The 25,784-nt window shown below is 37.3% G+C and overlaps 1 protein-coding gene across 2 annotated transcripts in view; it reads right to left on the bottom strand.

Annotated features, from left to right (window-relative positions):
- Positions 1-4,250: 4,250 nt before the first annotated feature.
- Positions 4,251-25,784, bottom strand: part of TSPAN2 (tetraspanin 2) — a 55,433-nt gene continuing 33,899 nt past the window's right edge. For both annotated transcript variants that reach the window (XM_070939870.1, XM_070939871.1), the window contains exons 3-8: positions 15,839-15,936; positions 15,231-15,305; positions 14,556-14,651; positions 10,524-10,595; positions 5,896-5,979; positions 4,251-4,554 (exon numbers count right to left, since the gene is read on the bottom strand). In XM_070939870.1, the coding sequence (XP_070795971.1) occupies positions 4,489-4,554; positions 5,896-5,979; positions 10,524-10,595; positions 14,556-14,651; positions 15,231-15,305; positions 15,839-15,936 (491 nt within the window). In that variant the 3' untranslated portion in view covers positions 4,251-4,488. The remainder of the gene's footprint in view (positions 4,555-5,895; positions 5,980-10,523; positions 10,596-14,555; positions 14,652-15,230; positions 15,306-15,838; positions 15,937-25,784) is intronic.

Genomic DNA, 25,784 nt, shown 5'->3' on the forward strand with positions numbered 1-25,784 from the left:
CAAATGAGAAGAGAAAAACAATAACAATGAAAAACAGGACCACAGATTAAATAGAATTTGTCTTCTCCTCCTGATGTGGAATATTTGGAGCACAGAAGATTTCTCAAAGTCTTTCCCAAATAATTTCCCAAACTTATCCATACCAGTTACATGGACTGACATGAAGCAAAGACTTCCCAAAGACTTCTGAAAGCTGGAACACAGGATGGGAAAGTAGTGCAACAACATTGCCATATGCTGATGTGTGATTTGGCTGAATGAGCCCTCAGTCTGAATGAAACACAGGATGGCAAACAGAAAGGGGGGGGGGGGACAAAGCAGAGCTGAGGATTGTAGGACAGGGTGATCTCTACAGAGAAATTACTGATTTTTCCAATGTTTTCACACCCTATTTCCATTTTTAGATTGATTCTGGTCTCATTTGAGAATGGCTGGCATAATAATGGAAGAGATGGTCTATTCTTAAGGACATTATACAGGTAGTCCCCGACTTATGACCACAATTGAGCCCAACATTACTGTTGCTAAGTGAGACATTTGTTAAGTGAATTTGCCTCATTTTACGACCCTTCTTGTCACAGTTGTTAAGTGAACCACTGCACTTGTTAAGTTAGCAACATGGTTGTTAAGTGAATCTGGTTTCCCCATTGACTTTACTTGTCAGAAGGTCACAAAAATCACATGACCCCGGGACACTGCAACTACCATAAACATGAGTCAATTGCCACCACGTGACCATGGGGATGCTACAACAGTCATAAGTGTGAAAAATTGTCATAAGGTACTTTTTTCAGTGCTGTTGTAACTTCGAGTGGCCACTAAATGAACTGCTGTAAGACTAGGACTACTGTATTAAAAAAACAAAAAACTAACTTTATGGGGAAATCACTAAAGCAGGTTCCATTTTAAGTCCTTCCATTTTCAAGAAATCATTTTCAAATAAAAAAGTTAGCAGAAATCGATTCCAGAGTCTTAATCTTATGATAGTTCATACCAAGGACATTTTTAAAGTTAAAAATTGTTACATATTTATTTCTATTTCTGTTAAACTGCAAATTCCTGGTAAGAACTAATTGCAGAACTGATGAAACAGCTTGCTAAATAACCAGACAGTCCATTTAGTTACTCAGATCTCTAGTAATGTCTTCTCCATTAAGAGACTCTCACCTGGACCTCAGGAGTTGCCAGCATCCAATTGGTCTCAAGGGCAGTTGGTGAATTAGGCATTTGATACCTTTTCCTTAGGTATATCCCTTATCACTTGAGTTATTTTCTAATGGGTTCAAATAACTTATCTGGGCCAAGCAGTAGAGTTAATTGAAATTTGTTGAAGAAATGGGGTATACATACAGAAAAAGATTGAGGGAAAGCAGGGAACAACTCACACAAATTGGGGCACTTGTCCCTTTCTCTCTTTGACGTACACACACACACACACACACACACACACACACACACACACACACACATTTGAGTAATTCCCTTTTTACAACCCTGTGATATCTTAATTCGGGGTAGAGTCAGGCAATTGGATGGAGCTGAGCATTTACTGGCCGGATGCCCTTCCTGATGCCTAAGTAGAGTTCTCAGCACACTGAATTTCAAATGAAGACCTCAGTAAAAAGGCTTCCCATAAAATCACATATGCTTTGAATGTATTTTGATGAAAAATGTGCATGAAACATATAATGTAATTAAGTTTTATTAACAACTGAAAATTTCCTAACACATGGTTTTAGATGGCCTATCTATTTAAAAGGAAATTTAAAAGGAAATTAAAGAACTTTTTAAAAGGAAATTAAACAACTGAATAAAAAGAGAGACTGACTTATTGCTTGAGTTCTGATTCCTAAAATTATAGCTTGTCAGGAAAGGGCCATTTAAAAGTTCCCACCATGCACTTTCCATGTAAGTCAGTGGTAGAACCCCATTGATTGTAATACAGTATATTAAGACTGCACCACAATGATTTTCCTCTGTCTAGCTTAATTTTGCAAAAATATTTTTAATATAATTTAGTAGAAAGAAATATAAACAATACAAAGCACAGTTATAATTTGTAAACTCAGCTCAGCCCTGAGGTATTTTAAGAGTATTATATCATTTCTGCATTTATCCAGTTTTAAATAGATAAAAGTTTGATGTCGTTAAAATAACATGCAGTAATTTTTAGAGATAATAAAAATGGAGTGTATTAAAGTAGAACTGCTCACCTCTCAATGTTTTAATTTTAGTTCTATAGCCAGAACACCAAAGACAGGCTTTTAATTTTATGACCTTAGGTTTTGGCATGTGCTGTACACGTTTCTGGCAGGAACAAATAGCTTTTCTTTGAACATTAATTGGCTGCACTGACTTCTAGCAGTCTGAGACCATAGATAAAGCAAAAGACTGAAATCTGAAGGTTAATTTGTCTGATATCACTTTTTTAGGTAAAGGATGTAGGGCAACTTTAAACACGTAGAATTTCTCATCTTTCAATATAAGCTTTCTCCTTCGTCCCAAATGTACTGTATTAGTGCCCACAGTTCAAACAACTGAAGTGTGAAGCCTGGTATGAATTCTGTGCCTGGGATGGTTGCCTAACTGTCACCATTACTGGTTATTGTTCTTGACATCATTAATGACAATTCTTCCTCCTCTTTATTTTTAAATGTAATGTTGAACATTTGTTCAGGGTCTTCAGGGACTGTCTGTATACACATAATCCTGAAGTACTGAAGTACTTGTCTCATGCTTTTGAAGTTTGTTTTGAGCTTCAAAATGCTACACAGCTGCCTTGCATATTTGTGGATGGACATGCTATTTTAAGAACATTTCTTTTAAACCCACAAATATGCATACACAAATGGAGTTAATTTTTACCTAAGCTTGAGAAGTATTGATTTCAATGAAAGTACATGGTTAATTTTGACTGGAACATGAAAATAATGATAAATATAATTTGTATATTAGGTATGTTCCCCATTGTGTAAAGCCAGCATGCAATTGTTATAACAAATAAAAGGTTGCAAACAGCATTATGGTTATTATGGTCCTTGCAGCAAATAAATAAGCTGCATTTCTATGGGCACTAATGAAAAAGCAAGTCCCAATGAACAGGAATTGATTTTGTATCAACATACTTTACGGGATATGTTACAATGGCATGAAATGGCCATTGGGATATGGTGTGCATTTAGGGACTGAGTAATCATCATAGTAACTGTGTAAAATAATTTGGGCATCAATTTTAGATTATGCTACAGTAAGGCCTTTTGGTCCATATTAAAAATAATTAGGGCAATAAATACTAAATAGCGTTTGGAAAAAAAAACCAAGCAAGGAACAGTTTTTTGAGTGAAATTAAGTTCCTCATTGAAGTACCTGGACATGTATTAAATAGATCCTACACAAAATCATGATTGGACAGGATGTCTCAGTCGCAATGAAAGTTTGTTTTGAACTGAAAGCTTTAACTGCTCTCTGCTTGTTTGGTACTAGTTCTTGGGTTTTGCTCGGCTTTTCTTTAAAAAGGCCAGTGAGTTCCCCATCAATCTCTATCATATAAACAATTCTGCATATAAATAAATATATAAATCACACACACACACAATCTTCCAAGGGGAGAGCTGCCTAGAAGCAGAACTCATTTCTTTAAATATAGTTATCCAGAGGAGTGGCAGAACCTGGGGACACAGTCAAAAGAGGAATCAGCCTTGAGTCTCTATGTACCCACAAATGGACTAAGTGCAACCCTTTTGACTTCCTTTGATCCTTATCTAAGGCCAGAACAGTGCTAACCATTAGTTGAGTAGATTCCTGTGCATAGGCAAGAGTACTAATAGATAACTTTAATTGCAACTTCACATGTGGTCCTGGTCTTTCCTGCTTGACATTATCTTAAATGGGACATTCCAAAGACTGAAAGAAGATAGGACAGAGTACTCATTTTCCTACAGGAATTTGCTTCTCCAAAAATGCTTAGTAAAGAGGACTCCATTATGAAAATCTTTTTATCAAGAAATGTATCCGTGTGTGTGTATGTGTGTGTGTGTATACACACACATGTGCATGCATAATATATATAATGCAGAACTATGCATGCAGATAGAGACACTCACAAAACATACATACAATCAAAGGGACTGTATATACAGCTATTAGTGCATCTGCACCAAAACAAGCACACATACATACAGGGCCTATTCCTCCATAACTGTGCAAAGTCATACTTCAAATAAATTTTAGTTTTAGATGTCACTGTTGGCCTTGAAAAGGCATTGTTAGCCTATCTTACTTGCTCATGTCATAATTGTTTTAAAATTTTAAATGCAATCACAGGAAACTCTTGAACTCACCAAACACTCCCATTTTCTGTCAGTTGATTAACACCTAATTAAAAAATGGATTACAGTTGTTAAGTTGAGTGGGCAAACACTTCTTCAGAACTGTGTTGCAGCTTTTCCATCAGTCCTGGGTTCAAAATAATGTGAGACAGGAAGTGTTCTAAAGCATGTCTCTTGTGTTTCGGATCGCACAACAAAGGACCATGCTGAAGATCATGCCAAAGATCTGAAAAATGAGAGCATTATTTTAAAGGATGCAACATTTGTCACATATGAGCAATACTTCAGAGAATTTGAGTGATTGTTCTTTGGAATGGTTCTCTGTTCACTAGACATTTTGGATACTTCAAGATCACAGTATGATATCAAGTATTTTGTAAAGGTTTTTTTCTCCTTACTTTTCAGGAAAAAAAATATCAAATCTCCAGGTATCTAACTGATTCTATTTTATTACTATTATGTTCCCAGCCAGGCCCATGTGAATTATTCTGACTGGCAAATAAAACTCTGGGTTCTTGGTGCTCTGAGAGCTTGGTTGTTTTGTTGCAGATATTTTATTACCAAACTAGATAACATCATCAGTGCTACTAGGGATTTTGCTTTAATGCCTGATCTAACATCCCTATCTCAGAACCTACCTACCTACCTACATAGATAGATAGATAGATAAAATAGGTGATTGTTTATTTTAAATTTAACAGCTAAAAGAAGTTAAAATATATATTTATTTTTTAATGTTGTGCATTTTACAATTTTAAAGCTATTATTATTATTACTGTTATTATGCATAATAAAACTTGTTCGTTTATATTGTTTTTAGGTTTTTTTTGTATACCACCAAGAGTCACTTACTTTGTGGTGAGCAGCCATATAAATATGATTAAATACATGAAATAATGAAGTGCTATAAATATGGAAGATTAAACTTCGAAGAAAGCCCTTTTACTTCCAAGATCCTGGTCTTGCTTGTGTGGGAGCAATTAACATCTATATTTTCCCCCTAAAACATGCCATTTATAGAGAAGGAGCAGGATTGCATATTTTAATTTATTATATGGCACATTCACATCATATTTTCATAAAAACCCAAGGGATAAAAATATAAAATATGAAAAAAGATCTAAAATACTATAAACATACTGTATATCTAGATTACAGATATAATTTTTTGCTTCATTTTTCACAGCCAGAAAATCAACAGTCTCACTATTGATTCTATTTTGGCACTCTGACACTATGTGTTGAAAAGTTTGTTGTTCGGCCCCCAAGTCATAATTTGGTGATGGTATTGTGACTACAGTGGACAAGGAATCTTACATCTTGCATAGCTTCTAGAACATATTTTTCAACCTCAGCAATTTTAAGATGTGTGGACTTCATGCCCCTGAATTCCCCCAATCAACATGCCAGCTGAAGTCCATGCAAGGGACACTTACGGTGATTCTCTGTTCTCTTTAGTAATCTGCTATCATTTCAGTGGCTTGAAATATTTCAGGTTTGTATAAATACAGTGTTGTTGTTGTTGATGATGATGACAACAATAGTCAATATAATCAGAATTACTTACTGTGATTCCAGCAATTGCAATCCCCACAATGCCAAGTAAATGAAGATTTGAATTAACGAGACTCTCTATTTCAGTCAGACAGTTCTGTTCAAGACATGAAAGACATTAAAGTCTTCAATCCTTTCCTAAATCTACTAATATGAATTCTCAACAACCACTGCTATCTCTGGCAGATATGTTTTTTTTTTAATCCAGCACCTTATTATCTCCTTTTCTTATTTTCCTTTCTCTGATTCAAAGGGATGCTAGAACATCCGTTCTACTCCAATTTCTTCTATATTTTGCTAAGAATAATAATTTCAGCAGTGTCCTGGAAACAGCCATAATTGTTTCTGGCTGTATCTTCTGTTCCATCCTTCCTTCGTTGCCTTTGCTATAGCTGCAATGCAAACCCTGAACTGCCAAATATAGGAGGAGGGATTCATTTTAAAAGATGCACGTTTTCCCAAACACAACTGCAAGACATTTGAATTTGTGTAGAATCATAAATACTTTGCAGTTTTGTCTGGTCAGGGTCTCATGCCATTCTCCTAGTCTATGGAAATACTTGGTCCTCACATCATGTATAATTTCATTAAACATATACTCTTTATTTAAATCAATGCAGTTTGTGAAGACTATATCCAAAAGCTGGTTTAATGTAAGGATTTTTCGGTTTAGAAAGATGGAATTTGTGGAAATGGTAAAATTGACCTGTTTGATCAGTGATAAGATAATAAATACTTTTAATAAAGATGGAAACCTCTTATGCACTTTTTACTGAAAATGAAAAAAAAAGAACTGGTGACATTGATTTGTTGATTAAAAATGGTTGAATATGGGAAGAAGGGAAAATGAACTAATTTTAATGAGGGAGGAGAGATAATAAATTTGTTCGTCACTGCTGTAAAGAAAATTAGAAGTCATTTCTTTATATATATATTATTTGTATTTCATACTTTTTGTATATTTTTTATTTTTAAAATATCTTACTGTTTATTATTTTTTATTCTTTTGTAAAATCTTTAATTTAAAAAAAAAGATTTATAACAAGATGGCTCTTGTTTAACTGTGCTGCTGTTCCTCTTATCAATATAGCAAAGCAGCCTTGAATCATTGAAATAGTTGTATACATGGGCATCTGCAGAATATGATGGTTTTATCAGAATGACACAACAACTATCACAATGTCAGGATGCAAGCTGAGCCTCTTGTGTTTTTAATGCAAGCTTCCTCATTTGCCTTCCCTGCAGATGCCTACAAATTCATTCTCTTCTTTTCCTGGATTTCTGCCTCTCTAGTTATACAATGCGATTTTCCAGGCCTACACATAAAGTCAGTTTATGAATAAAAATACTGGAATACAGAATTGCAACGCATCACAACGTGGGGTAGTATGCATGGACAAGCTATTTTTGCAGGCAGGAAAATCAGTGAAGAGGAACTGAACTGAATTATCTATGACATTCACATAACTTAATTCTATTTTCACAGAAAATAAAATTAGACTGTCAACTATATATGGTTTATCTTGTCTGAACTAGTATGAAAGTTCACATAACCAAAATTAAGTTCATTTGATTAGGTCTGCCATATAGTTCAATTTGGCCCCAGCTCTAACTGGTCTCTAAGGGAAGGTCAACCGGAAATTTTGGCTCAGGAGCAGAAATCATATTAAGCTAAACCTCTCAAGAAGCCAGTCAGTAAGGGTGAGGGAATCAACAAGGTCTTTTAATCCAACAAGCTGCATGAATAATATAGGCATCCTTGCATGTACAAGTAGTGCTTGACTTACAACAGTTTATTTAGTGACTATTTGAAGTTGCAAAGGCATTGGAAAAAGTGATTTTTCACCTTTTTTCACACTTATGACCTTTGCAGCGTCCCCATAGTCATGTGATCAAAATTCAGACACTTGGCAACTGACTCATATGGAGAAACCAGATTCACTTAAGAACCATGTTACTAATTTAACAGCTGCAGTGATTCACTTAACAACTGTGGCAGAAAAGGTTATAAAATGGATCAAAACTTACTTAACCGCTGTCTCACTTATTTATTTATTTATTTATTTATTTATTTATTTATTTATTTATTTATTCATTCATTCATTCATTCATTCATTCATTCATTCATTCATTCATTCATTCATTCATTCAATTTTTATACCACCCTTCTCTCGAAGGACTCAGGGCGGTGAACAGTTAAAATAACATACATATAAAATGTGAATATAAGATGATTAAGCCAATTTGGTTCATTGGTTAAGAATCTTCAGCATAAAGATTTAGAACAATTAGAAGAGATTTATGCCAGCCCGGCTTGGTGAAATAGAAAGGTCTTAAGTGCACGACGGAAAGTACGAAGATCTGGGATCATTCGTATCCCTGGGGGTAACCTGTTCCAAAGGGTAGGTGCCCCCACAGAAAAGGCTCTTTCTCTGGGAACCACCAGTCGACATTGCTTTAGTGATGGCACCCTGAGGAGGCCCACCCTGTGGGAGCGTGCTGGTTGGTGGGAGGTTATTGGTTGCAGAAGGTGGTCTCGTAAGTACCCAGGTCCTAAGCCATGGAGCACTTTAAAGGTAAGAACCAACACCTTGAAGAGCACTCGGAAGACCACCGGGAGCCAGTGCAGCTCACGTAGGAGACGTGTTACATGTGAGCGCCATGTCGCTCCCAATATCACCCGCGCAGCTGCATTCTGGACCAGTTGGAGCCTCCGCGTGCACCTCAAGGGGAGCCCCATGTAGAGAGCATTACAGTAGGCCAGATGGGAAGTGATGAGGGCATGAGTGACTGTGCGTAAGGAGTCACGATCTAGAAAGGGTCGCAACTGGCGAATCAAGCGAACCTGATAGAAAGCTCCCCTGGCCATGGCTGTCATATGGTCTTCTAAAGACAGCCGCGTGTCCAGGAGGACACCTAAGTTGCGAGCCCTCTCTGTGAGGGCCAATGACTCGCCCCCAATAGTCAGCGATGGTATCAGCTGGCTGTATCGGGACGCCGGCAGCCACAGCCACTCAGTCTTGGAAGGGTTGAGTCGGAGCCTTTCTCCCCATCCAGATCTGCACGGCTTCGAGGCACCGGGACATCACTGCAAGGGCATCACTGGGGTGGTCTGGGGTGGAGATGTACAGCTGAGTATCATCAGCGTAAAGATGGCACTGCACCCCAAAACCATGGATGAGCTCACCCAGCGGCTTCACATAAATGTTGAACAGAAGAGGTAAGAGGACCGACCCCTGCGGCACCCCACAAATAAGGTGCCTTGAAGTTGACCTCTGCCCTCCTGCCAACACAGACTGCGACTGGTCAGAGAGATAGGAAGAGAACCACCGTAGAACAGTGCCTCCCACTCCCAGCCCCTCCAGCTGGCGCAGCAAGATACCATGGTCAATGGTGTCAAAAGCTGCTGAGAGATCTAATAGAACCAGGATAGAGGAGCAACCCCTATCTCGAGCTCTCCAGAGATCATCAACCAATGCGACCAATGCCGTTTCAGTGCTGTAACCAGGCCTGAAGCCGGACTGGAATGGATCTAAGTAGACAGTTTCATCCAGGTACTGCGGGAGTTGGTGTGCCACCACACACTCAACAACCTTCGCCACAAAGCGAAGGTTGGAGACAGGATGGTAGTTTGCTAGAATAGCCGGGTCCAGAGATGGCTTCTTGAGGAGGGGCCTCACCACCGCCTCTTTCAAGGCAGAAGGCAAGAAACCCTTATGAACAGAAATGTTGGGTTCAGTTGTGGTTGTAAATGGAGATTACCTGTATGTCGAGGACTAGTACATGTCTGTATTAACCAAACAATAGAAGGTATGTAATTATTTTCTTTTTAAAAAAATTAAACCACAAATTAAAGGAGCCTTGGTGGCACAGCAGACTAAAGCACTGTTAAGCTGCCTGCAATTACTGCAATTTCAAATCTCACCAGGCTCAAGGTTGACTCAGCCTTCTATCCTTTCGAGGTAGGTAAAATGAGGACCCGGTTTGTGGGGGCAATAAGCTGACTTTGTATAAAAAAAGAACACTGGTTGGGGGCCCCTGAAAGCCCTACTAAGCAGGTATATACAAAAGTATGAAGGCTATTGCTTAACGCATTGTAAGCTGCCCTGAGTCTCTGGAAAAGGGCGGCATATAAATCGAACCAATAAACAATAAGTAAACAATATAAATGATCACACTGGGGATGTTAATCTTTTCTTCTGCATTATGAACTTGATGAGGATAATTCATCCATACTGCTATTTGTTATGGAAGGAAAGTTTCACTGGTATGACGAGTAAATTAAAAAAAAAATTCTGCTAAGATGTTTCATTTTATGGAAACCAGGAAATGGTAATGACCAGTTCTGACATCCCAGGAGGTTGCAAGCAAATTGGAAGGGCCGAAGAAGCAAGTTGGCTGCAATAAATACTGCTTGCTTTATTTTGCAGTCTTCTTCAGATATATGAATGTGTGTATAATTGGCAAAGCAAACAAATTGCTTAGAAGTCATCTTGCTGGCATCTTACTTTGGTGCCAAATGGCTCCTATCCAGCTAATCTCCTCTGGCTCCAGGGATGATATTCCCACCATGTCTTAACCCATTCCTAGGCTATTTTTGACTTCACTGTCAGAATGACATGACAGAAGAGAGGCACTTACTTTAGACGGTCCAGCATCTTTTGGACAGGTGGGTTTTACTTGAACGTCACTGTCTTTCCCACAGCATTGAAGCTGGAGGGAGGGAGAGAGATAATATATTACAAATCTTCCCGAAATAAACATTTTCAAATGATTCAAAAAACCCAAAATATGTTTATCCCAATGATATTATTCAGAATTCATACTTATTGCAAACTATAACATGTATTAAGAAGGTCAATCCAATTTATGGATGCAAAGGAATCAACTTCAAACAAGTCAGTGTGATTATGGATATTAGAGCTGCCTAGGTCTGGAGATATTCCATCTTTAACCTTGGATAGGATAGTAATTCTCCATTCAAGAGCTGTGCGCAATTCAAGGGATCCTCCAGCACTCATAGCTCCTACCTTTTGAGTAAGTGGCAGCTATGACCAGGAAAACCTTTGCACAGCTTCATCTGGAGTACCAGTTGTGCCCTTTCCTGGAAGTCCTTTCAACAGTCATATAATGCCTGGAATGCACTACCTGACTCTGCTGTTACATCCTCAACCCCTCCTAACTTTAACCTTAAACTGTTTACTGTTGACCTCACCCCAATCCTAAGAAGTCTGTAAGGGGTGTGCATAAGCGCACCAGTGTGCCTTCCGTCCCTGTCCTACTGTCCCCATTTATTTGTACTCATTTCTTGTAGTTTATACTTATTCCTGTTATCTCATACATGTTTGTTTATACTTATTTGTTTATACTTATTCCTGTTATCTCATACATGTTTGACAAAATAAATAAATAAATAAACAAACAAACAAACAAATAAATAAAATATCCCTAATTATCTCATGGATTGATTTCTGTGACATACTGTACATGAGGCTGCCCTTAAAGAGCACTTGGAAGCTTTTTCAAATCCAGCATGCAGCAAATGTCCTCTAGATTTCTATTGATATTGTGAATGTTGATTTGCTTCTCCATAAGACTATAGATTTTTAAAAGCAAGCCAGAGGTGGTATTCAGCAGGTTCTGACCAGTTCTGGGGAACCGGTAGTGGAAATTTTGAGTAGTTCGGAGAACCTGTAAATACCACCTCTGACTGCCCCGCCCCATCTATTCTTTACCTCCGGAGTCCCAGCTGATCGGGAGGAAATGGGGTTTTTGCAGTAACCTTTCCCCTGGAGTGTGGGGGGGGAATGGAGATTTTACAGTATCCTTCCCCTGCCACGCCCACCAAGCCATGCTAGGCCCAAGCCACGCCCATAGAACCGGTAGTAAAAAATTTTGAATCCCACCACTGAAGCAAGCTGATAAGATTCCCTCTTCAATCCCCCTGCCTCCAGTTGTTTCTCATTTCTGATGTAGCCATCTCAAGAGGGACATCTCTTCTTTTTAAAACAACTTTTCTAATTTGAGATTCAGCCACTTCTGGTAGTGTTTGAAGCATGAGCTACCAGCATCTTGTATAAACTATTGATAGCTAACAGAGGAATGGTATGTATAAACAATCAAAAACTTTTCAAAGTACAGGGATGACTTTCAACACAGGCCTGCCAGGAAATGTGCTATACACTAGCCAATGTATTAGAGGAACATTAAGTATTGTCTGTGATAAGGACGGGCTCCCAAAAGCTGGAGGAACATGAATTTCTGCATTCACATTCTTCTATTGAATGTTACTGTTTCTTGGTTTATTGCTTTATCTCTGAATATTTCATGTATATTCAACTTTGCAGTTAAAGTTATTCTTTTGGTCTACTGTATTTTATCCAAAAAAATCCCCACCTCAGCTTCTATCTCATTTGTGGGTCTGTAGTTTTTGAATCCATTAACCTGCTGTCCATATATCGCTGTGGCAAAGCAACATGTTATTTTAAATCTTATGGCACTGGAACTAAAGGAATTTGTGTTTCTTCCCGAATATTAGCTGCTAAATGGCACTCCAGTAGTATGCAGTAGAATCAGGTTGGATTGGCTTAAGTTCAGTTTCTAACAAAGTCTCTTAAGAACTCAGGCTCAGCCAAGCATACAAAAGAAACAAACTGTGGGCTCTCTTGAGCCTTCTCTAAGTCTTGCCCTCTGCCATGGATTTACACACTTACCACAACTAACTAAGAAGGATCAATAAATGGCCACATATGTGGTAAGAAGTTATTCTAAACTTGATATTATAGCTGTTTCTGTGGTTAATCAGACTGAAAACCTACCAAGGAAATGAGGCATAGATCAACTGACAGGATAAATGATTCACTGGGTGTAAAAAAAGACACATATTTAAGACTCAAATAAATACTTACCCTGTTTCCCCTAAAACAAGACATCCCCTGATAATAAGCCCAACCAGGTTTTTGAGCGCATGCACTAAAATAATCTCCCCCTGAAAATAAGCCCTCCCAAAAAATATTTAAATGCATGAGCAGCCGGTCCCTACCATTTCCTCTGGTTTCCTTCATGCACCCCAAAATAATAAGACCTCCCTGAAAATAAGGCCAAGCGCTTATTTTGGGGTTCAAAAAAATATATGACAGGGCCTTATTTTCAGGGAAACATGGTAGAGTTCTACTTATATTAATCCTTGCATTGGATAGACTTGAAAATAATGATCAAATCTTTTGTGTGTGCTCTTTTTAAAAAAATATGACTGCATTTAATATGTTTATTATTTTAATATCTTTCTGCTGTACCCCATACATCTCACTTCTTGTGAGATGGGTGACCTTATAACTTTGATCTCTCTCTCTCTCTCTCCCTCCCTCCTATTCTCTCTCTCCTCTCTCCTCTCTGTCTATTCCACCCCCTCTTCCCTCTGGAGCTCAAGGCTCCAGACCATCAGACCACCTTTCATTTTTTTGCTCAGTATTACCTTGTTTGTTTTGTTTGTATTTTGTCAAATCTGGAGGATTCCAGATTTTACCTGCACAACAATAACCTGTGTGGTAGCTTTTGCTGAGAGTGTATTACTGGCCCTTAGTTTCTATGCTGAGGATGGCCTTGAACTCCAATCTTCCTAGTGCCACATAATTACTGTACTACACTGGTTCTCATATAGGTGTGTGCATATGTGCCTGGTATAAAGTAACTGCACGGTAACAATATGGCTAAAAATAAGAATTTGAGCCTTCTTTTAATAATAAGGGAGACAGCTCAACTCCAAATCTAAATCTGGAAGCAAATTCATTGCGGTGTTGTTTGTTTGTGGCCTACTTTTAAAAAAAATTCTTTATACACATGCAAAATGGAGGATAGACTATTGCACATGCTGAAGTAAATTTTTAATGCTTAGCAACACTCTAGGCAGAAACTTCAGAGAAAAGGTTTCCACTTTCCCTCTCAATTAGAGTATTTGGGAGACTGTATCTAGCAATTCTCCATTGCTAGACAGTAGCAATGGGAAAGACAGGGAAAAACAGTAAGCATTTAGGTTTTTTTTCTTTTATAAAAACTGTAATCAACAGACCACACTTTGGAAAACAGTGACCTAGGCCCTGTTAAGGAAAAAGTAAACTTAGCAACTGATGTCAGAAATACATGTGGCAGTGCTTTATCTCACCATAGTCATGCATAAAACAGACTATACTGGTACAGGTAGTCTTGCAAAAACCAAGAGAGTCATAATAAATATAATAAATAAATAAATAATAAATATTTTTTTAGAAGAATAGTGGTGGAAATATAGCCTCTATGCCTGAATTCTTACTATGCTTTCCTGCTAATGATGCCCACAGTGCTTCCAAGATATTACATGTGATTTAATAAAACTTCAATGCTTTACCATAGTCTTCCAGAGGGAATTTCCATATTTAGGAAGTTTAGAAGAATGTGTATGCCAAAGCCTGGAGAGATTGCTGACCATTATAGTAAGTTAAGAATACACAGGAAGGACTGAGAAATTGGGTGCCAGATAGAATCTTGCTTGATTTCAATAAGAATAAAAATTCCAGAAGAAGGGGAAATACAAACATTATGCAAACTGAATCATTGGATTCATTGTCTAATCCTGGTATTCTGAAACCATCTAAATGCAACATTGGTGAGCAAAATTTTTGAATTCATATTACTTACTGCATCATGAAATTTGATGAGTGTTTTGTTTTTGCTTTGATCACTGATGTAGTTTTCATAAGCTTTCTCATAGATAGCTTGGACTTCGTTGACAGCCTGCAGAAAGAACAACCACAACAAGCAGATATCCTAATTAGATATGAAGGTTAGTGAAGAAACCAGCAGAATTTCAGTAACAGGAAACCCATGGTTTTCCTCCAGTTCTCTGGTTGTTCTATCGCTTGAGATTGTGGTAACAACAGAGAGGGCTGCAGTCAACTTTAAGAATAGAAAGTTTTATCTATTTACATAAATAGATATGTTGAAGGTTGAACCGGTAGCATTTTGGGAGCACAAGAAAACAAGCTCTAGGCTTCAGCTAGGGTGCAACATTATTGATGGATGGGGCATAGCTAGTAAGACACAAAAGGAAATTGTCTGGGCAGGTTGGGTAATAAAATAATTGCCACACCAATAACAGAATATGCAGTTAGGAAATATCAGATCTGTAAATTAGTCTAAGAAGTAAAGAAAAATGTTCTCCAAAGAAAGCAATAAAAACTCTTTCTGTATATTTGCCAAGACACACCCATGAAATCACATGGGGTTGTGCATAATTTTAAAGAGATTTTACTCTTTGAAACTATTTTTCAGTTTAAGATATTTAGGGTAGCACACAATAAGCATTTCACTTACCGTTTTTTTGCCCAGAAAAGCAAAAACCCCTGCAGCAATTTCAGCAGCAAAAATCACCAACAAGCAAGAAAAAAACTACAAAAGAATGAAGATAAGATTACAGATTAAATTTTTATGGAAACTTGAATGCAACATGAAAATTCACTCTCTGGGAATTAGAAATAGTGGTTTTAATAACAGAAATACTTTACATAGGACAAGATTAATGATGCAAAAGGAAAGGTTCTAGTTCAACTTTCCTTAAATCAGAATAATTTCAAACTTTAAGGAAAGGATGGGATAAAGAAATATCAAAGAAGTATTTCTAACACTGCAACTTATCCAAAGCCTTTGCAATAGAATAAAACAGTGTGATTGGACACATAGAATTCTGTTTAAGTTGCATTGAAAGAGGCTGCATTCTAATAAATGAATACAGAATTGCAAATTAATGCTTCGTGAATTCTTATAACCTCTTAAATAGAAATATGTCCTGACTAGGACTTAAGGGTCATTACGGGTAGATAATAAAGGAATCTCCAAGTTATAGAATTTATACAAAAGTTTTACACGATCCACCTTCCTTTTTCTTCCAATGTACAGCAGATTGAATTTAATACATTACTTACTGCTCCAAGCAGGCACTGAGATTCTCGTGCTGCTCCACAGCATCCAAAAAATCCTACTGCCATCATCAGCACTCCTGCTCCTATCAGTACATACAGTCCTGCAAGGAAAGACAGTATTATCATATTATTTACGAACTCCCATGTGTTAGTTGGGAATCAGATAGCGTTTTTGTCACCATGGAGACCCACAAGTCCTGGTTTCTTGTAAAGAAATCATTCTAAGCTACCCACTTACACTGACCATCAGGAAGAACTATGTGACCAGTTTCCTCCTTTACTGGGACTTTTTAGATGCAGTTGCCAAATTCTATGGAGTTCAAACCCTCAACTGGGAACTGAATGCATGAGCCTTTGCACTTTAGATGACTACATGCAGCACATGTAGCTGGCTGACTACATTGGCTTTAGGAACTACTCACATCCTGGTGGTCGATGATAGCAAGAGGCAATATTTAGAAATTATCAAGATGTATATCCCATCCATTTATCTGGAGCAGAGAAATACATGGGGACATTTTAGAATGTAACATTTGTATCTAAAACTTATCTTTCTCACCCAACAGAACTGAGATAGTTCTCTTTTAACCAGTCCCTCATTTACAACTGTTTGTAGTTATAACGGTAATGAAAAAATAATTTTACAAATAATTCTTTGCAGGTCTGTAAAGTAAAGGAAAGCTGAAGTAAGATCATAAGAACAGTCAAGATTTCACTTGGTGACTATTTCGCTTAACAACCAACTGGCCAGCCCCAAGTGTGGTTATTAAAGAACTACCTTTATAGATATTTATGGTAAATGTATCCACAACTGTGACAGACACTTGAGTAGTTAAAAAAATTACAAGAGCACATTACAATATTCTAGATCAGTAGCATTGCTGTTGGTTTTTTATTAAATAATTCTTGTAGCATCAGGGGTATCTTAACTCCCTTTCTCTCCTGAAATAGCAGAACAGAAAACAATAAAACCACTCTCAGCGGCAGTGTTTAATGAAATAAGAGGGAAAGTAAAGATTTGAAAGATAGCAAGAATTTTTTTAATTACAGCCAAATAACAATAAATAACTTTTTAAAATTCCAGAATTATAGACACAAAAGTTGGATGAATGATTTCTCTAAGTAAGGAATAAATTTTCCAAGAATTTCTCAAGAGGAGGAGTCCTGTTCTTCCCTTCAATCAACACTACTATTGAAACCTGAAAAATCCAGTGGAAGCCCATTGTCTTCCTGATGTCTTTTTTTGGGATTTAATCAAAGCATGGAGAGCTAGGGAAGAACAGGACAGTGAAAGGCAGGACACCCAGTCATGCATCTAAGCTACCTTCTTAACTAAACAATTCAAGAATACCACTCTGCATCTTTAAATTTTTTCTGTATTCTGTATTTTCTGCTCTTTCCTGCAACTCAAGAAAATATGGCTATGAAGAAAATACAGCTGCTATATATTCTTGAATCCTGCTGAGTAATATATAAAATATAGCTAAGAACAACCCACCAAATTATTTTTGTAGTTCTGGCTTCCATTTTACACTTTATTTAATGCTCTCATTTGAGCAGAATTAGAGATCTTAATTTTTGCCTCCAGCTTCTTTTGCCAAAGATTATGTTATCTAGACAATTCAAATATATTTTCTCAAAAATAGAATAAAAATATAGTGCAGAATTTTAAGAAAACAAAAACTGATGAAGAAAATGTTCAGGAATGTTTTTACAAATATTTTAGTTCAATCTACAACAGACGCCACTATTCTGCCATTTAGAAAGGAAGTGAAGTCTTCTATGTGAAATTAATTAAAACATTTTTAATTCTGTAACGTTCCCAGCAGTTAGTTCTTGACAAACCAATTTATTGTATTGTTGTACACCACCTAGAAGTATTTTTTGTGAGATGGGCAGCAATTATAAATTTGATTAATAAATTAATTAATCACTCTTTAGAAAGAGAAAATATGACAAGTTGCAAAAAAAAAAGATAAAAAAGTGAAATATTCAAGATAACTATGTAAACTAGATAAAGGCTCAAAATCTGCCTGGCAATAAAAAGTTAGCAAAATTATTTGGAATAGAGCATATGGTTCCCTCTATATTAATTTATTTGATTCTTTTTGTTAGATTTTATTGTTTTAAATGTGGTTTTATATTCTGTAAACTGCCTTGAGTTGCCTTGGGCGAATAGGCGGCAGTATAAATTCAATAAATAAATAAATAATATATGTTCTGAATAATCAAAGTCAGTTAATGGATAGGCCCCAAACACTTCTTCCTAATAAGCAGCTTAGTACTAAATATTTCTGAAGCATAAAAGTAAAGCAAACATTAAGTACTTACAAGAGTACAACTTATGGTCTTGGAAATGCATAATGATTAATAATTAACTCATTTGAAATGAACATCTTCATCCATAATTTTAGGAATTGAATGATTCAGCAACCTGCTGTAGGAAATACAATATGCTGAATATCACTGCACTTACTTGTTCAAAAGGGTCATGTGGTAAATCACATTGAATGGAAATATGAAGACTGAGTTGATTTGGGAGTACACAGATTGAAAGGTGGGTGATTATCTGAAAATACCTTTTGCGGTTGGAGATGAAATAGATGCAAGGCTCCATTACTCCACAAGAGGGCGCAATATACTAACTCTTTAAGAGGTTATTTTTTATTATAAATGAATTTGTTAAAAACACGTCATTGTTTCAAGGACTAAACCTGCTGCCATAAGAATTTATTTTGATCCTTCAAAATAAGTTTTTGATCTACCTACATTATGCATAAATTAAATAAAATTACTCTGAAAATATAATATAGAGACAGATCCTTATTAACTAAATGCTTGCAACCTGAGTTTTGAAGCCACCTTAAAGCATATGCTTACTCTAGTAGATAACTTTGGTATATGTATACTTTGCTATTTTCCAGAAAGTTCTGATCTTTGCAGAATGGACCATTTTTCAAGTTGTTTTTACCTCTTTTCCTCCTAATTACTCTGTAGAATCAATGGCACAAGCTATAATCACATATTCTCTCTTCCAAATGCAATTGAACATTACCCGAGACACAACCATGATATATGAAAAATTTGACAAGATTTTTTAAAAATATATTATTTAGTTATTTAAAATATGATGAATCTTGGACAAGAATCTTGGCTGCTATTTTTGAAGGTAATAGATATTTTTGTGCAGGCATTATAACAGTCACTCTGACAACGAATGTATTTTAAGTATTTTAAAATATACTCTGCCTTTTGCATGGTGTAAACCAGGGAGCCCAAGCTGACTGCCTATTTAACTCCAATTGCTTCTTGAAAGTCAACTATGGAGCATGGCACTCCTTATATGGAAGAGAGGTGCAGCTTGAAAAAATCCTCTTGCTCCTCGGCCCTTCACTGTGGCCTCTTAGAATACATAAGCTCACCATCTGTGGTTTAAATACACTGTGAATGATAAAAACAAAATGCATGGGTCCAAAATGACTTTATCTTGTTTGAGTAATTTCTCTCATTCATATTTTCCAGATGATGTCACCACGAATGGAGGGAGGGATGCAACTCAGTACCAGGCTCTATTAGAACTTTGCAAGGCAGGGTCAAACCTGTTTAAGAGTGCTAATTTGCCACTCTTTTCCTTCTCTGGAGGTAGCCCTCCATAGAGCATCAGACCACTGCTCTTCCAGGAGAGAATGGGGGGAGTGAGATTCCTATTGCTTCCTGTTAGCCAGCCTTAAGAGAAAGCTTTACCTAAAGAGGACAGTTTGGCTTAGTGACTTATATGAGTGAAATGCCAACAGCTCCACTAGTGAAGGGCAGCACACACTCTTGTGTGTGGACAGAGCAGCAATGGTGGATTGCTACCAGTTCTCCCCAGTTCGGGCGAGCTGGTAGTGGAGATGGTGAGGTGAGAACGAACCGACTGTCAGTTCCAACCGTCAGTTGGGCCCTGGTGGTAACACCGGTTGAAACCCACCACTGCAGAGCAGGCTACCCTGTTTGCAGGGGCTGCCATGAGCAAGGAGAACAACATAGTCTTAGGCCATGGAGCAATTAAGTGTTATACTTTGTTATATGAAACACTTTCAATGTTTCATAGATTTAACAAACTATTTTCTTAGGTACCTCTGCTCTGTGGCCATTGTCATTAAGGGAAAGGTACACAATCAATCAAAAAGTGTTTGATGCACGAGAATAACATTATCCGTATTTAATAAGTTTAATTAGATTCAGATTTTAATTTAATCTATAGAATTAAATTTAATTTTTCATTTGCCAATTTCCTCATTTTTTTTTGTCCTGGTCAAATCTTGCTTGAATATTTGTGGCTCCTTTCATGCTATTCAAGAGCTGAATGTCTCTAAGTAGGTAACTGTGGTGAAGATGCACACCCTCTGTGTGACAAACATCCTTGGAAGAGCCTCTACAGTCAAATAAAGTTGCCTCATAACATGACCATCTCCGTTCTACTTTTTTTTCCAAAAATTGCCAAAAAGAAAAAAGGAGCATTGGCTTATTTCTTCTTACTTGAGGTCAAAGCTTTTTCCCCTTTGATTTGCTCTTAGCAATAAGAGAGTCCCATCTGAGTATGGCAGAGACATCAGTTGCCTTGCAACAAGGCCAAACATCTAGCAAGAAAGAAAAAGAGTACTTTGTATGAGGATCGAAGATGAAGACCGTCTTTGTCTCAAGTGGTGAATGCAGAATTCCATCTCACTGCACTGCTTATGGGATGGTTGGAGAGGACTCTGCAGCTGCGCAGAGGGTGGAGCATTGTTGGCGACATGAACTACTATATTACAGACAGAAAAGCTGGCCTTTCTTTGTTTCTTCTCTGCTTCAGAGCCCTGTCTCTAAGGTGACATGCAAACTTTCAGCTAGTGTTTCCACACATAATTAACCTCAGAGGAAGTTTCCTTGTTTATGCAGCTGATATCTAATTTACTTAAATCCCGCAGCACCAATTGCACCATGTCTAATGATGTAAGTCCTTCCTAGCAAAGCTAGTAACTGCAACCATTATGAAGAGACCAGACAACAGACAACTAGATAAGGAGCTCTCTGGTTGGTTTATATACAAACTGATTTAAAACAAAGAAAAGCAAAGCCAAAGAAATCATAAGACATACAATATTTATTGTAGCACCTTTATAGATGCTTGGAGACAAACATCAACACCAACACTTCCAGGGTTGTTATATTCCATCGATAGAATATAATTTGGAATACGAAAGGAACTATTTGTCTTTGTAATTTGGAGACAATTTGGAAGTTGCTCAGAGATGGGCATTGCAAGCTACTGGCTTCTTGTGGCCTCCAACCCGTCATTGTCATCATCAGTTACTATTATTAATATTGCGGTACATGCTGTCTCCAGAGTTTTCAGCATAAACCATTAAATAATAGAAATATATTTTCTAGCCAATTTTTGGATTGAGTAAAGAATGATAATTTAAGTCACAAAATTTTTCCTGACCCACAAATCAAAAGGATCTTAAGTCCCATTTTAGTTTCTCTAATGACATCAATATGTCACTGTCCTCACAATGGCCCTTGCTCCCAAAATGATGCATATTATGCACATGGAAAAAGTCTCTTTCCACATCTAAACGTTCCAGGGAGCTCTAGAACATTCACTTTTCTTGTTAGACCAGCTGTTCAGATTGTGAAACAAAAATTTTCCAGAAATAAACTCTCTTGAATAACATGTTATTTATGGTGTTCCAAATGTGTTGCACATAATTATGGATATGCATCAGGGGTGAAATGCTCCCAGTTCGGACTGGATCGCCCAATCCGGTAGTGATGGTGGCGGGTGGTTTGGAGAACCGGTAGCAAAAATCCCTGCCCCCCCCCATGTCCAACTGAACCGCGCAATCATCAGAGGCTGTTTTTTTTAACTTTTAAAAGCATTTTTTCTACAACCTCTTCAGCCGATAAAATGCTTTTAAAGGTAAAAAAAAAAAAAAAGCATCTGATGATCATGTGGCTCAGCTGGGATCATCAGAGGCTTTTAAAAGCATTTTTTCTACAACCTCTTCAGCTGAAGAGGTTGCAGAAAAAAATGCTTTTAAAAGCCTCTGACAATCCCAGCTGAGTTGCCTGATCGTCAGAGGCTTTTAAAAGAATTTTTTAATAATCTCTTCGGCTGAACAGGTTGTAGAAAAAATGCTTTTAAAAGTTAAAAAAAAAAGTTGGACATGCCCACCCAGTCATATTACACCCCCCTACCAAGCCACACCCACAGAACCGGTAGTAACAAATTTTACATTTCACCACTGATATGCATGTAGGTCCCAACTCTGCAGAGGTATCTACTACTATCCTATAGCCAGTCTGTAAGGTCAAATTGCACTGAATAATTGATGCTTTTGAATTGTGGTACTGGAGAAGATTCTTAAGAGTTCCTTAGACTGCAAGAAGATCAAATCAGTCAATCCTAAAAGAAATCAGCCCTGACTATTCTTTGGAAAGACAGATACTGAAGCTGAAGCTCAAATACTTTGGCCACCAAATAAGAAGAGGGGACTCATTGGAGAAGACCCTGATGCTGGGAAAGATTGAAGGAAAAAGGAGAAGGGGCTTAGGAGGATGAGATGGTTTTGGATAGTGTCATCGACATAATGAACATGAATTTGGATAAATTCTGGGCGATAGGGGACTCTGGTGTGCTGTGGTCCATGGAGATGGAGTTGCAAAGCATTGGCCATGACTTCATGACTGAACAACAATAACAAAAGGCCAAATTGGATAGAAAATAAATTGCTCCAAGTCACCCAGTGAAAGGCTATTTAATCATAGTATCCAGATTTGGAAAGCTCAGAACTTTTTTTTTTTTTTTAAAAATCAATGTTTCTCCTGCCCAAAAGACATAACGAAAAAGATAAAAATCCCTAGAAGTTTGGGACTTGTTTTTTTTTTTTTTTTGCTTTAATTTATATGCCGCCCTTCTCCGGAGACTCAGGGCGGCTTACAATGCGTTAAGCAATAGCCTTCATACTTTTGTATATTTTATACAAAGTCAGCTTATTGCCCCCACAACTGGGTCCTCAATTTACCTACCTTTGAAAGGATGGAAGGCTGAGTCAACCTTGAGCCTGGTGAGATTTGAACTTGCAGTAATTGCAAGCAGCAGATGTTAATAACAGTGCTTTAGTCCACTGTACTACAGGCTCTGTTTACAATAGGTTCATCTTTGCCATTCCTTTTCCACTTGATTAACAGAACAGAGACAAGAGGTGTATTGCCTTCTTTATGTTTGAAGTGCTGACACTGGAGTGTCTCAAGCTTCAAGAGTGATATAACTATAACTCCTTCCTATGTTTTTGCATGCTCATGTTTTATCATGACAGTATTATGAAGCTGAGGTTTGCCAGTAGCACACTAAGAAAGAACTAGTATCTTAAAACTATTGGTTTCAGCAATTATTTTCTTCATAGTGGATACTTTTCCAAGTTTTATTGCCAAGAATTCTAAATAGGTTTTTGTAGCATAAACAGCTCCCACAGATGCAATTGCATACAAGAGGCAGATATTAAAAGAGAAATTAAGATTTCCTCATTTTGAAAGAGAATCGAGAGACTTAATGGCTCAAGATAACTAGAAGCAAGGTAATTATATTTCTTTTCTCTCTTCCCTCACAATTTTGCCAGTGAATTGGAAAAAAGGATTATTTAGATTTATTTGTGTACTTATTTAATTGCAACAGTCTTTGAAACCATTTTATAGGATCAGCTCACAATGGTAGATAAACATTGTACACATATTATATAGAAACTTCTCTATGCCTGCGAAAATGTCTCTAACGTAATTAAAGACTTGGCGTATAGGACTCTAGCATGTGTGTTACCACAAATTTTTATTTGGGGATAGTTGAAGTGAATTGGTGGGGATGAAAGTATCTGATTTCTCTACCTAGCCAGTTCTATGGCAGCCAGATTTATTCTATTAAAAAAAAAGAAAAGAAAATGGTTCACAGAGAACCATTGAGAACTTTCTATATCTCTCTGCTGTTATCCAGTAATGCTCTAGTTTTCCGCAGCCCACAAAATCCATCAGGAAATTTCAGTATCTTAAAAACTGCATTGTAAAGTGGCCTCGTAGTAGTAGCTTTAAATGATTAATTAATTTTTACAATAGTTCTTTCATTATGGAAAAGAAGGAGGAGAGACTGGGACAGCCTTAGCAGTCTTTCATCTCTTTGTTCATCACAGATCAGAACAACTCAATCCACTTTTTCAAGTAGACACTGTGACCCAAACAGCATGTTACATAACATTGTTTGAAATGTCATCATTTTCCCCACCCCTGTTTAACAGATTCTCAGACAAGTCCCTGCGGTTTGCTTGGTAAGATTATTCAGAGGAGATTGCCTCTTCTGCCTCTTTGCCTCTTTCCTTGGACTGAGAGAAAATGAGTAGCCCACAATCATCCAGTTGGCCAAACTAGGATTCATGGTTTCTTACCTTACAGAGCCCGGGTTAAATCTCGGATGAAACTTAGGTCCCAACCAAATACCTTGCCTCTTTTCAAAACACTCCTGTTATAAAATACTAGACTTGTTCCTTATTACCTAAAGTAGAAAGCTACTAATTTAAGCATATGTCTGCAGGAATTACCTTCAAAACTGGGTTAAAGCTGATTAAATGTAAAAAAAGTATGACAGTGGGAGATCTGAAAGTAAATAATATTTATTGCCAGATTTACATATTATGCTAAAACCTGCCACATCACAAGCCAGTGAGTTCTCAAGCTGTACAGACACACAGAATAAACGCAGACTGCCTGTCTCCCATGCCACTTGCTGCAATTTGCAGTCTATAGGGAGGTGAGTGGGGAATCCTCCTCTTTTATGGAAAGGCATAAAGAGGGAGACAAACATGTTTTTTTTTTTCCTGAAATAGAGGCACATTGGCTGAAAAAGATCTGTTTACTAGTGGATTCATTTCCTTCTTTCAAAATGCCATCATTGCATAGTAGGTGGCAGCTAAAAATGCTGGGAGTTTCCCTAGAGGTAGATACTAGTTTTTCCTGCTTATGGTAGCACTGTATTATTATTTGGTTTGGTTGTTGCTTAATGTAACATATGAAACAAGCCTAGCAAGTCATATAACATGGCTTGGTGTTGCATGTTCAAAACTGCTGTCAGATTTCATTCTCCGGTACTCCACTTCTATATGCACCTTTCTTACAGTAAGGTTCCCCTTCCTTTGTAATTTCTTATCACATAATTGATATAATATACATTCTGGGCAGCAGGAGAGTTGTTTCCTCTCCCCCCCCTCTGCTGATTGTATGTGTAACTTCTTGACATCTTATAAGAGCCAGTTGTAGTTTCTTCCCCTTAGTAACAGATTTCATTTGGCTTTCACAGTTTGCAAAGTCACTAAGCAGGGTTTAATCAAAAGTAGTAAAGCACAGAATATAATTTTTAACTTCACAAGAGAAGGAAAGCTGCAGCACGCCTGGATGAAACAAGAAGAAACTTGCTCTTATTTTAGCTACACTTTTGTGTAGGCACCCACTTCTAAGGAGGAAATTTGCTAGCTTTGAGGGCAGACATGACTTCATATCCTAAAAGCACAAGCTGTCCCATTAAGGTTTTTCTAAAACAAACAGCAGCAGAAACGCCTCAGAAAAGGAAGGGTAGCCACTCCCTACCTAAAGTTTTACCCAGAGCATATCTGGCACCAAGAAATAATAAGATGGCAGAGAATATGCACCAAGTCAAATTCCTTGTGTGTCCAATCACTCTTGGCCAATAAAAAATTCTATTCTATTCTATTCTATTCTATTCTATTCTATTCTATTCTATTCTATTCTATTCTATTCTATTCTATTCTATTCTATTCTAAGCTTTCTTCCCAAATAAACCCAATAGAGGAGGTAAGAGATGCTAAGAAGGCTAGAAAGAAGACAATTTCTATTCAAGAATTCCCAAATGTTTTGGTTTGGT

This window comes from Pituophis catenifer, unplaced genomic scaffold (assembly GCF_029215685.1).
Source record: "Pituophis catenifer annectens isolate HBS135680 unplaced genomic scaffold, rPitCat1.0.hap2 SCAF_3, whole genome shotgun sequence".
Classification (NCBI taxonomy): domain Eukaryota; kingdom Metazoa; phylum Chordata; class Lepidosauria; order Squamata; family Colubridae; genus Pituophis; species Pituophis catenifer.